Source organism: Hevea brasiliensis, chromosome 14 (genome assembly GCF_030052815.1).
Source record: "Hevea brasiliensis isolate MT/VB/25A 57/8 chromosome 14, ASM3005281v1, whole genome shotgun sequence".
NCBI classification, from domain to species: Eukaryota; Viridiplantae; Streptophyta; class Magnoliopsida; order Malpighiales; family Euphorbiaceae; genus Hevea; species Hevea brasiliensis.
In genome coordinates, this window is record NC_079506.1 from 84,556,717 (window position 1) to 84,569,620 (window position 12,904).

The 12,904-nt window shown below is 31.6% G+C and overlaps 1 protein-coding gene across 1 annotated transcript; it reads right to left on the reverse strand.

The window, feature by feature from the left end:
• Window positions 1-194: 194 nt before the first annotated feature.
• Window positions 195-6,477, reverse strand: LOC110634968 (uncharacterized). Its single transcript, XM_021784136.2, has 4 exons — window positions 4,955-6,477; window positions 2,429-2,974; window positions 2,075-2,181; window positions 195-1,843 (listed from the first exon to the last, which is right to left on the reverse strand). The coding sequence occupies exons 1-4, from the start codon at window positions 5,795-5,797 to the stop codon at window positions 1,840-1,842; spliced, it is 1,500 nt and encodes a 499-aa protein (XP_021639828.2). The 5' UTR covers window positions 5,798-6,477; the 3' UTR covers window positions 195-1,839.
• Window positions 6,478-12,904: the final 6,427 nt, after the last annotated feature.

Below are 12,904 nucleotides of genomic sequence, written 5' to 3' on the forward strand. Positions count from 1 at the left end.
CTGCTTCATCTGCTTTATATGTGATATAAAGCAGCATCAGATTAACTATAGCAAAGATTAATTTATCATGGGCAATGATTCTGCCATATTTTCTGGCATGATATGTGTGCCAAATAATTCAGTCCCGTAATCCATCTTTCAACAGTTTAAATGTGATAGAAAAGTTTGATTAGAGAGAAAAGATTTCTATGATATAGAAAATAGACTTGATTGTCAATTTAACTCTTGAGGTATACCATGAAGATTCTTCACGGAAAGCGACTTGAGAAGTTAGAATCACCAATTGGACAATAAGAGTAAGATATTTGACCAAAACACTCGATTTCAAAATCTACAGTAAGAGGTGTCACAAAGAGGAGGCACTTGTACCACATTAGAAAGGAACGGGTTCTGGACTCCTTATAAGCTGGTGTGCTGCACACCCTATTAGGTGTATCTTTTGGGGAGAGGGTAATAACTCGTGATAATAGTGGTATCAGAGCTGATTAGGCCTCTTCCAACTCACGCCAAATACCTCAACAAATTGGGATAGGTAGGGTGGCTAGTGGCAACGAGAGCGTTGTCGGAATCAGGTAGGGGGAGAGTATTACAAGATGAGACACTTGTCCTACATCAGGAAGTAACATGGATCCCAACTCACGCCAAATACCTCAACAGATTAAGATAGGTAGGGTGGCTGGCGGCAATGAGAGCGTTGTCGGAATTAGGTGGGGGGAGAGTGTCACAAGATGAGACACTTATCCTACATCGGGAAGTAACATGGATCCTGAGCTCTTTATAGGCGGATGTGCTATACACCCCATCAAGTGCATCTTCTTGGAGAGAATAATGACTCCACGAGAAAGAACATTGTCCTCATCTAACCTTACCAAATATCTAACTACTATCAAAACTCTGATATAAAACTCTGATGTCCCAGAGCATATACATAAAGACTTATACTTTGTGGACATAATTAGACATAGAAGAGTGATATGCACGGTTGAACATCATGAACCACTAAAATTGAGTCACGTGAGGGATAAATTATCTAAGTAAAACACACCCTTGAAAATCAACTTGTAAGGGGAGAATGTCTAAAAACTTGTTAAACTCTCACTGTACCGTAGTGATATGGGATCCTAACAAAGAAAAGGATTCTAATTCCAAAAAACTATCGTAGAAATAAACGAGCAATTAGAAGAATAGGTGCTATTTAGGGGGATTGTAACAGTTGGACCAATCACAAGTGGAATCCAAAGATGAATCCACCAAAAAAGAGCCGCTTTACCTAGAGAAGGATTGAATCACACAACCCAACTACAAGCACTATGGCGTTTCTATCTTCCAATAAAGATTCAACGAGTAAAATGGTCCACTGAGTTGAACAACCCTCAAAATTGTATAGTGGCGCACCTAGCAAACTCTGACAGAGTCACAGTACTCATAATTTCAAATTTCACCTCATTTAATGGGGCTAATTCAGCTATTTATCATTACAAATCAATTAAATGCCCTTTCTTCACCTTTTCAATATCCCATTTTCCTAACTGTCAATACGATTTTGGATGGTTGATATATTCAATTATGTTTTAAAGTGCTGTAAAGCTTGAATTTACCCTTTTCTGCCTCATCTAGGGTGATTCAACTACAGCCATCCACACTAAAACCTTAGGCACATTTCCACTGCAAAATTGGTTTTAGTGGACCACCACTTTTACGAATATAGGTGCTCTATAAATCATTGTTCTCTTTGTTGGCGTGGAAATCTTGCACTTTACCACTATATGTTGTACTATGGAGGTACTGTCACTCTTAGGCTTTTATTTTTTATTTTAAGCAGCCCATTAATTAAGTACATTACCTGCAGAATTGCAAACACAAGTCCTGTTATTTCTATTCTGTTCTCTCTCTCCATCCTTTTTTTGGGTCACAAGTCATAACAAAATAAACAAGAGAGAGTGGGGGGCTACACTAATTTGAAAGAGCACATGATAGGCAATCATAATTGATAATAAAAATATGCAATTTCCTTTCCTATGTCATTATTGTAATAATGACTATTTACATTAGAAATGTTAAAGAGCTGACCTACCTCTCAGTAGTAGTAGTTTCCCAAGGCCTGCATTTTCTAATCCTAATCTGCATATTGCTTTTCTTTATGCCTCTAAGATCACAGCACTGTCTTCGCCTCTCGTGATTCTACAATCATATCAAAATTTATCCCATAATTAGCATATGAAGTCAAAGATGCAAATGAAAGTTTCAAGCCAAATCTCCTTCACTTAAATATACTAGTAACATTTATATAGGGATTTTCATGCAACCCTATGATCAACTATAATGCTAAGCATGTGTGCTTGAACACTGGTGCACGCAAACAAGAATATGTGCGTCAACAATGTGTGTGAGCTAAAATTTAGAGATACAGAAACATATAGAAACTGACCTTAGTCCAGAATTCCGGGTCTAATTTCAGTGCTGATACAACAATTCTCTGCAATGACATTGCTTCTGCATAATCTGTTCTGTTACACTTCTTCCCTGGCCAAGGCTCAAGCCTCTTGTACCTAGTCAGGGACCCACTCTGGCCCACTTCCTCAGCCTGCTCCAGCATAAAAACAACAGGAAGTTCACATGGGTTGGACTTCATGGGTTGGGTATTGAATGTGAATGGTCCAGCACTCCAACTCCTCCATGTTTTGAATGTCAGCAATGGAGTTTGCAGGTCCTTGGCTGGCAGTAGCAAGGGGTAAAGCTGAACAGTGAAGCCCCATGCTATTGATACTGACCATTTGCGATTCTTGTCATGGCAGAAGGTTTGTTGAAGGATACGGGGTGGGTCTAACTGGTATGCACGATTAAGAGACTTGAGGGAGTCCATTTGGTTCTTGTATGGGAACAATGAATCCACATAATCAAGGTGGTGGAGGGATACCAATGGGGCTATTGGGTGTGCTGCCAGAAGACCATATGCACTCCCTCTAATATCGAACTGTAAGATTTAAAACACCAGGAAGAAAAAGTCAAAACACTTTCAGAAAATTTAGCACACTGCTTTGGCAAGAGTGCTTAATTAGTCATATCATCGTTTGATTTACTTGAACACAAAACCTTATATCTTAAATGCATTTTCCCTGAATTATCATTAAGCCAAAAGAGAACTGCTACAAAGTCCAATGCTAACAATACAACAAAAATGAGAAGAACATTAGATGTTAAAAGACATGCTGTTTAGTGAATAAACTACTTTATTTTTTAATCATTTCCTGACACCTAGAAGTTATTAGATACCATCAATGAAATGTTGAAAGTGCATGAGATTAACCTTGGAGCAATAAAGAAAACCTCAAACTTGTATTCAAGCATATAGCACTTAACCAAGGTATGAGATTTCTCGACTTCCAAAAGATTATCTTTTCCCAAGTTTTGAAAGTCTAATAATTTCTTTGACTATTATTAATTTTAAATATAAGGAATTGTTCAAATAAAAAATAAAAAAAAGTGTATAACGACAGTAATACCCATGTGTCGGCATCAGGGCATAATCATGTGATGCAATCTTGAAAGGAAATAGATTTTGTCATACTGTAATAATCAGTACCTACTAATTCTTTTCTCTTTTCCCATCATAAATGGAAAAGCAATGATACAGATTCGACGTGGCTACCATAGATGCAAAGAATATGAGAGGCGGATGAATAACACAAAGGCACATTACGTTTCCTTTTGAAAAAAGAGCCACACGGTATCCTATTCTAAAGATGAGTGGAAAACAGAAAATCATTGATTCACAAATTGCTTGGATTGGATGACACAGTAACAGAAACAGTAACATCTCCAACAAAAGTAATCAGCTTAAGTTTACTGAAAAGGTGTTATTCACCTACAAGTATATCTGATAGTTAATAGGTATTTAAATAGATAAATTTAAATATTTGATAAATTTTAAAATATAAAATTAATAGATAATAGATAATTGATCCATTAATTACAATTTATATCAATTCTACTTTTAGATAATTAATTTGATTTTATTTTTATTTTGATAATATTATCTTTTTTTATTTAATTTAAAAATTAATATTATTATTATTTTTATCTTTTTTATTTATAATTTTAACATATTGATTGTTGCATTTCAATTTTACTAAAATAATTTTTATTAATAACATAAATATTTATTTACATCTACAAACTTAAAATTAATTATAAATTTTTTTATCAATAATAATAATATTACTTTATTATTATATATATATATATTTAAAATTATTTAATTATTTTTTTAAAAAAATTAATTATTTTCTTATTTGAATAATAAAATCAATAATATAATATAATACATTAATAATTATATATTTATTTTAATAATATATAACAAATCATATAATATATTAATTTAATAATTATATATTTAATTTAATAATAATAAATAATATAATAAATTTATAATTTTATTTTTATTTCAATAATAAAATAAATTATATAATATATACTCTTATTAATCATTTCACTTATCAATTATAATAATTAAATATAATTTTATTAAATATTTAATATAAATAAATTATTATTAATTACTACCCATTAATAAATAATAATAATTATCGACTAATAATTTTTGATTATATTCAACCGTTAAATAAGATAGATGCTAAATCTTCAAATTTGCAATGCACAGTTTCAAGTGCGTATCCATCAGATAAGTTAAGCGCAGTGCTATATATCATAATCAAATTAAAATTATTGACTACAGTATGAAAAATTGAAATCATATCAATGCCTTGTCGCCACTCGCCACGTACCTACCCGTTCCCTTTCTCCAAGTACATGTGACGATGATTACATTGTATTAATTAATTAATTTTATTTATATTTTTTATTAGGATAAGTTTATACGTGGCGAAACTCAGAGAATCGTCAAACACGGTCAGGTGAGACGCAGAAATCTTTTGAATTAACAAAAACGTACCTGGTGGAATCCTTGTTCTCTTGTAAGCGGCACACCGATCTCACTGATACACGCCCATATCCTCTGATCAGAGCCGTAGAAATAATAGTACCGATCGAGACAACCGTCCAGTATTTTAACCAATTTCTCCGCCAACGGATAGCTGATGGCGAATCCTCCACCACCAAATGCCATACCATATGTGTGCATCACATCCTGCTCCACGCTCTCAGAATTCCCTCCAATGTACCACATCTGATGGTGATCATATTTCGCTAACACCGAAACTAAGTTGTCTGTGAAATACACCGTATCATCGTCTCCCATCACGAACCACCTCACGTCAGGCAAATTCAATTTAAAGCTATCGCTTATAATCCTTGCGATTCTCACCGCCGATCTTGAGCTCGAGAATTTGAACCGAGTCCATTCCGGAGACGAAAGCCGATACGGCGGTGCCGATATTCTGAAGCTGTTGTTTTTGTCACCAGGAATTTCGTCCAGCCAGACGAAACCTCGGGTTTTTTTGGCATCCCACCAGAGAGAGCTATATCGGCTGCGATCGTTCCATGTCGCGGCTGATCCGCCAATGCCGAAGAGGATATGGGAAATGTTAGTGGGTCCGAATTCGTGTTCAGGCTTGGGTTCTGGTGCGGTCCGTTTTGGAGCGGGGAAATGTAGCGAGTGGGTTTGGGGAAAGAAAGTGGTGTAGAAGATGAGCGAGATTGAGGAGACGAGGCAGAAGAGGATGAAAATTCTCGCGAGAATCGCGAAGATCTCGCACGGTTTATCGGGAAGAGGGATTGATTTTAGCTTTTTGACCGGATTGTGACTCGGTTGCAAACGCGTCAAACTCATTTCCATATTGTGTTGAAAAAAAGGAGCTGCCGTGGAGTTCTTAATTAAGAAAACAGCCTCTGATCACCAGATAACTTTTCATATACACCCTGATCAGAAAAATTTTGTAGAACACCTGAAAGATTCTAGTTTATGAACAGGCCATTAAAGGCAGTGAAAACTCTTCGATTACGCCCGGAGTTTGGGCTCAGAAGCATCCTCTATGAAACCCAGAAACGAAAGGGGAACAAGAAACCCTTTGGAAATGCTAATTTCTGAAACTACCAATGGTTGCCGGGAAAGAGTTCATTCAAGTTCAGAGATAAAGCTCAAAGCTCCTTCTATGATGTTGATGAACCAAAAGGGGAAGAAAAAAAAAAAAAAAACACCTTGAAAGCTCTGATTTATGAAGTACCCGTGATTGCAGAAAACCTTTTCAGTTGAGACCAAACTCCTCAGAGCTCTAAGGCGGCGAAGGTTTTCCGGCTATGATCAACCCACAAAATCGGAGAACTGGCAGGTGAATTTGAATTGATGAAGTTGTCCACAAAAACCCAGTAGTGGCCTATCTGTGGGTGGCAAAATTTTGGGTGGTTAGTGTAATTTTGCGTGGCTTATCTGCTGTATGGGAAGAGCAGGAGCTCTTGTATCATCAATTTCACTATGGTTGCAACTCCACTCCAATTTTTATCATAAAAATATCTGAATTTCACCTCGAGTATCATTAATCATTTATGGTAACTTCTATTATATATTTTACCTCTATTATATATATTTTGAAGTTAACTTATAATTAAATTTTATTTATCCTCTTTCAATTTAAATAAACAAATTAGACATTTTCAACTTTAATTTATTAAAAAATATTTAAATTTTAATTTATAAATAATTTTAATATAAAATTTATTAAATAATAATTAAGATTATATTTATTATTTTATTAATTTAAAAAATAAAAACGAAAACTACATACAATGCCAACTTATATAAAAAATAAAATCATTCATACTTAATAAAGATTTAAACATTTTCTAAATAAAGTAAAATAGTTATATATTATTAATTTTTTTTCTTACATTAAAGATAAACTAAAGAAATTAAGATAAATTAAATATAAATTTTTTAGATATTGACCTAAGATAGAATTAAAAAATAATACATGTAAAAATAATTTTTCATATAGTAAATTAAATAATTAATTAATTATAAATATTTATAAAAATATTATGATATTTATAAAAATATGATTTTTATTTTAAATAAATTGAAAATAAATAAAAATTTAAATTAAATATAAAATTAAAGGGCAATTATAATATTCGTATTTAATGAATAATGAGTAAAGTTTAACTAACAGTTAACTTGTAAACCTATAATAGTATGTTATAGAAACTAGTAATACTCAAATTTTATGATATAAATTAAAATTAAGAAATGATATTACTATAATTATTTAAATTGAGGGACTATAAATAAAATTAATTCCTTTAACAGAGAGAGAGAGAGAGAGAGAGAGAGAGAGAGAGAACAAATGAGAAATGATGGAGAGAGGGTAGAGTTATTGTGAAGAAAATGAGAAGCTTAAAGAAGCTCTTCAGATGTGACTATCATTGCTCCCTAGACCAGGGTCTACGATTAAACGATTTCATTAGATTAACCCCCCACAAAGGAGACCTACAACTGAGCCATAGTGGGTTTCCAAAGATTCGCAAGCATAGACTACTTGCAGTCGATTCACTTGTCCACTCTTAACAAAGATAATATTTAGTCTTAATGCAAGTATAAAGAGTCAAATTAGACTCGAACACCTTCAACTCTTAAGATTTATCACAGATTTTCAAATCATTAAATTGATAATTTGAGATGATTTTAAATTTTTATATTTCTATTTCATACGATAATTATTTATATTTTTTAAATAATAAAAAATATTTTAATAATTTTCATATTTATTTGACTATATCATATAACCTAATTAAATAAAAAAAAAGTCATTAAATCATTTTATATCATATTATTTTTTTAAACATATTTATATTATATAAATAAATTATACTTCACTGGGTGTTAATTTCTTTTGGATTGGTTGTAGAATAATAGAATTACTCTAATTTTTCAATATTCCACCTAAATGGATTGAGTTCAGGTTGATAAATTCACTTCTCACTGGTAACCTATTTCTAAGAGTTGGGCTTCTCCTTTAGTTCACCCCACAAGTTTAGTTGGGCCTAACTCACTACGACTCGGCCCATCATGATTGTAAGTTATTAATGCATGGCGTGATTAATTACTCCTATCATTCAATAAATATTAAAATTATTTTTTGAATGATATATATTAGAAAAAAATATTAATGTCAATCATAATTATTTTATACTAAAAAAAATACAAAAATAATTTATATTTTTTTTTTTCAATTTCATGCGAGAATGAATCTTCAATAAATATTCATATTGACTTGATTTTAACTTATTTAATTAATTTATATCTTTATTACTAAAATAAATGATCGATATTCAACAATAATTTATATATTGCAATTCTTTTATCCATGTTAAAATCGGATTTAGAAAAATAATATAAAAAAAGATATGTGCTGCTAAAGATAATAACTCCATAACATGGCTTACTAAAAACTTAATATAAGCTAACCAGTGGATTTTCCCATTCCTTTGAAGCTGTTGACTTTCTGAGCAATGCATTTGAGCCTATTTCCACTTGCCAACTGTCATTTTACACTAATTATTCAACATGTACCTAACAAGGTATGAATTAAAAGTTCACCACATGGCTTATAGAACCAAAATTAACAAAGGCAATAAAGGAAATAAATATTAGTAGAATAAAAATTTAATTACCTTAAAAACCTTACTGAATTGATTAATTTTTAATTTTTTCTATGAGATCTGTAAGTTTTTGCTCTATCTTCAACCATCTTCACAAACCGTATAGGTTTTCTTATTCTAAACACCAAATATCCCATTGTGACACTAAATACGAAACCACATACATACCCAGTCAAAACAGCTTTCCATCCAAATCCATTTTCAGACTCTGAAACATCTTTTAATGGAGTTATTGGTTGCCTTTCGCCATCATTACATGCTTTTTTCAATGGAAATCCACACAATTCCAAATTCCCTTCATATGAACTACTAACAAATGTATCAAGTTGTTTGCCTAGAGGTATGCGCCCTTCAAGTTGGTTATGTGAAACACGAAAGACTAAAAGAAATATCAAGTTTACCTGCTGTGTTGGAATCTTTACAGTAAGCATATTTGAAGAGAGATCTAATAATTCAAGATTTCTCAATTTTCCTAAAAGAGGTGGAATATTACCAGTGAGGTAATTATGAGAAAGATTTAGTTATATAACTTTTGTTAGTTTTTTATATAAATTTAAGAATGTTTAAGATATTAAAAATATAAATTTAAAAATACATGCATATATCATATATAGTTAAAAATACTATTCTAAGTCAACATTATTAATTTTTCTAAATTTTTTATATTGTTTTTTATATTAGTGAATAGTATTAATATGTTAATTTATACTTTCATTTTACATTTTATTTATTTTTTATTTCTACTAAAAAAATTAAAAATAACATTTTATATATTTTTTAATATTAATAAATTATTTTTTTTTACGTAAGAAACATTGCATAATGATCTCAAATATAAGAGGCATATGAAAGGCGGAAAGTGGAACACAATATTTTTATTAAAATTTTTTTTTTTTTACAGATATATATTAGTTTAATGATTAGGGCATTGCTATCTTGAGGGTACCGTAGAAGCCCCAACAAAGGATGTCAAAATCTTTTTATTCATTTTACTTAAATTTAGTTGAAATGGGATAAATTTAGATTAATTCATTTTAAGTTTACGTACTAATTTAAATTATTCATAAGTTTTAAATATAAAAAAATTATATCAAATTATTCAAATCATTTATGAAATGATAATTTATAATTCTACGTGAATTTTGGAGAAAGGGAAAAAAATTTTGCATATAATCAGTTGTTTGTTTGTAATATTTCCAAGTCGTGAAGGCCCAAAGAACTTGACTCCAATATTCATTCTACTGTCAATGATTCAACAACATTTTTGGTCCACAGAAGAGTTTGCCTTGTGTTACACGAGTTGTGTAGGAAGAGGATTTGGAATTGGAAAATCGTGTAGGGTTGGTGAATAGATTTATTATTTTGGTAAAGTGGTGTAAAAAGTCATTAGCAATTTCTATGTACTTTACTACTCAAATAAAAAACATTGTATATTACCTCTAATCAATCAACAGATACTGAAGCCTAACCTAATTTAGTACAATGGCTAATAGATTCAAATTCAAATCTTCATTTTCTCAATTCCCTACTCAAAATAAATAAATAAATACAAGAGCATGAAGTGAGCATTAGCTAAGCTAACTGTTAGCTGCTATTATTGCTCTTCCAAACATGATTGTCTTCTATTAGAAACTTTATTAGACAATAAATTTACAAATTTTTTACTTTATAGAGCATTGGTATTTATAGAGCAATAAAGTGAAACTAATGGGAAATTGCAGAAATTGGGATTAGTTAAAATTGATTTTTAGATTTCTAAACCTAATTAGAATACAATTCTTATTTTAGGGCTAATATTACTCAGTTATTAACTAATAATAATGATTAATTTTATACTTCCAAAAATTAGAAATTATATTTTATATTTATCTATCTATATAATAACATATTTAAAAGTCTAAAGATTTAATATTAGTTTACTCGACAACATCATTTACATAGGTTATTTTACGATTTATGAGTCATCTCAAATTAAGAGATTATTGCATCTAGTATATATATTCTCTCTCTAATTACATAGATTCCACCTCTCTAAAATCAATAATAATAATAATTATTATTATTATTATTATTATTTTTAAAAGAGTACTAATTTTTAATTTTTAATGTTCTCAATGCATATAATAATTCTCCTATCCAAATAAAAAGTGATTTTATTTTACAAGTGATTAAAATTAAATATAAATTTAAACAGTTTATGAGTCAATTTAGATTTAGTTGTTAGATCCAATCAAAAATCACCTATAAATTCATTTAATATAATTAATAATTAGCATTCAGGTACAATAAGATTCTGTAATTCAATCCAAGCGTGGGCGTGAAGGCCAAGGCAAGGGGTTATAGAACATTTGGGAGTATATATCACATTTCAAAGAGTCTATTGTTTCTATCAAGACATTTATGGCCGTGAAGACCAAGGCATGGACTATGATAGCTTCACCACTGTATTATATTTTTCCTTCTCCATTTTGCAGAGATAAAAGACATTGACTTGACTTGTCTTTTTCAATCAATTCATCTCCCTTCTTAATACATTGAAGACTTGCTAAATATTCCACATACATTTTTCTAAATGGTCCCTAAACACTAAAGAGCTTGATAGAGTAGAAATTAGGTTGTAAAATCACAAGATTATTCTGAACTAAAATTAGAATTTCAAATTTAAAAGAATTTCATAAAACTTCCTCTCTCCAAATAACTTCCAAAGAAATTTAGAGAGAGATGTTTTATTGTAGAAGGCCTCAATTTGATCGTACCAATTCAACTTGATTATAATTAGCAGAAGGAATAATTTGGAAGATGTATATTTATATAATGGTGAGCCAAAAATATATAATTTATAGGTTTTTGTGTATATGATTGTGAATGTAATATATAGCTGAGCCTTCTGATTTTAAATTGGATTTTAGGTTGGATGAACTAATATGTCTAGCAGCTTTAGTTCAGAACTTCAATTTGGGAGAAATAATGTCACGACCCAACCTATGGGCCGGACCGACACTAGGACCTAGGCCAGCCTAAAGCCCCCGAGACCCGTAGTAAGCCTAACTGTTCATTAACCCAACTCTAAGGCCCCTTTGGGCCCAATATCAAGAAATCAACCGGACAGAGTCCGGCCATAAAGTGGACCTTTCAACAGAGAGTTTTTGACTCACCCGACCTGTAAACAAAATATATCGTCAATTGGGGAGCTCAGCTCACCCTCCACATACTCAAATCAACATAAAGATAAATGGGAGCTCAGCTCCCTCATCCAGTCCATCAAACATGCATATAATAATTTCTGAGTCCACATGACAATTTATATTACAGACTCGAATCATTTAAATATTTCTAACACATGCGGAAATTCTAGGAGTAAATAAAATTACACAAATGTTGATAAAACAACCTGCGAAGGAGAAAAGCAGGTTAACCACAATAAAATCCTCTGTAGCTTTGAAAAAATTATTGAGCAGAGTGAGCGTTAGACTCAAAGAGTAAAATATCAATTTTAACCATAATCTCTATAACTATCTAAAACTAATGCACCCTGTAGAGTGAAATGCAACATCAACAACATTTTCACATCATAACATCAAAAAAGTAATTTGGAGCACTCACACACCCAGTAATATCAATCATACTATATGGGGTGATCCTATACTGACTCTCTTAAATCCAACTTGGTGTCGTGAAGAACTCAAGCGGACTTTAAGCTTAATAAACCAAATCGGGGTCCCAGTGAAGAACTCAAGCGTGACTACCCCAGAAGGATTGGGTCCCAATGAAGATCTCAAGCGTGACTACTCGTCCTATCCATAGTCCACACCACATCACACGCACGCGTCAACGCACGCTTTGCTCCAAATTACTACTGAGAACATACATGGCACTTTCACAGTTATGAATGCAATATAAATCGTGCCTAAAGTTTATCTACATAGATATATGCATATAAGTGATGCATGGGCATGCTTGAACATATAATAATAGTGAAATTACAATTAAAATTAATATTTTACTCACAGACTTGTGGTGGTCACCGTAGTGGGCGGAGGAAGAAGGCATCGGCTCACGACATTTTATTACAATCATTTAATAAATTTGACTCAATACAAACAAAGAAAAAGACCAATACGTCTAAGTCGTGCGAAAATCCAGTAGTCTCCCTATACCGGGACCTACCCAACCTGCAAAAGGGCTCAAAACACACTTCTATACTCAAAATCCATATATCCACAACTCAATCACATCACACAGCCTCTCCTGGGCCCATCAAATCAATCATCCATCACAATATGTAAAA

Coding starts and splice junctions, on each gene's coding strand:
- LOC110634968 (XM_021784136.2), bottom strand. CDS start 5,797: ATGGAAATGAGTTTGACGCGTTTGCAACCGAGTCACAATCCGGTCAAA. Junction 2,975..4,954: donor GAGAACAAGGATTCCACCAG/GTACGTTTTTGT, acceptor TAAATCTTACAG/TTCGATATTAGAGGGAGTGC. Junction 2,182..2,428: donor ACCCGGAATTCTGGACTAAG/GTCAGTTTCTAT, acceptor ATATGATTGTAG/AATCACGAGAGGCGAAGACA.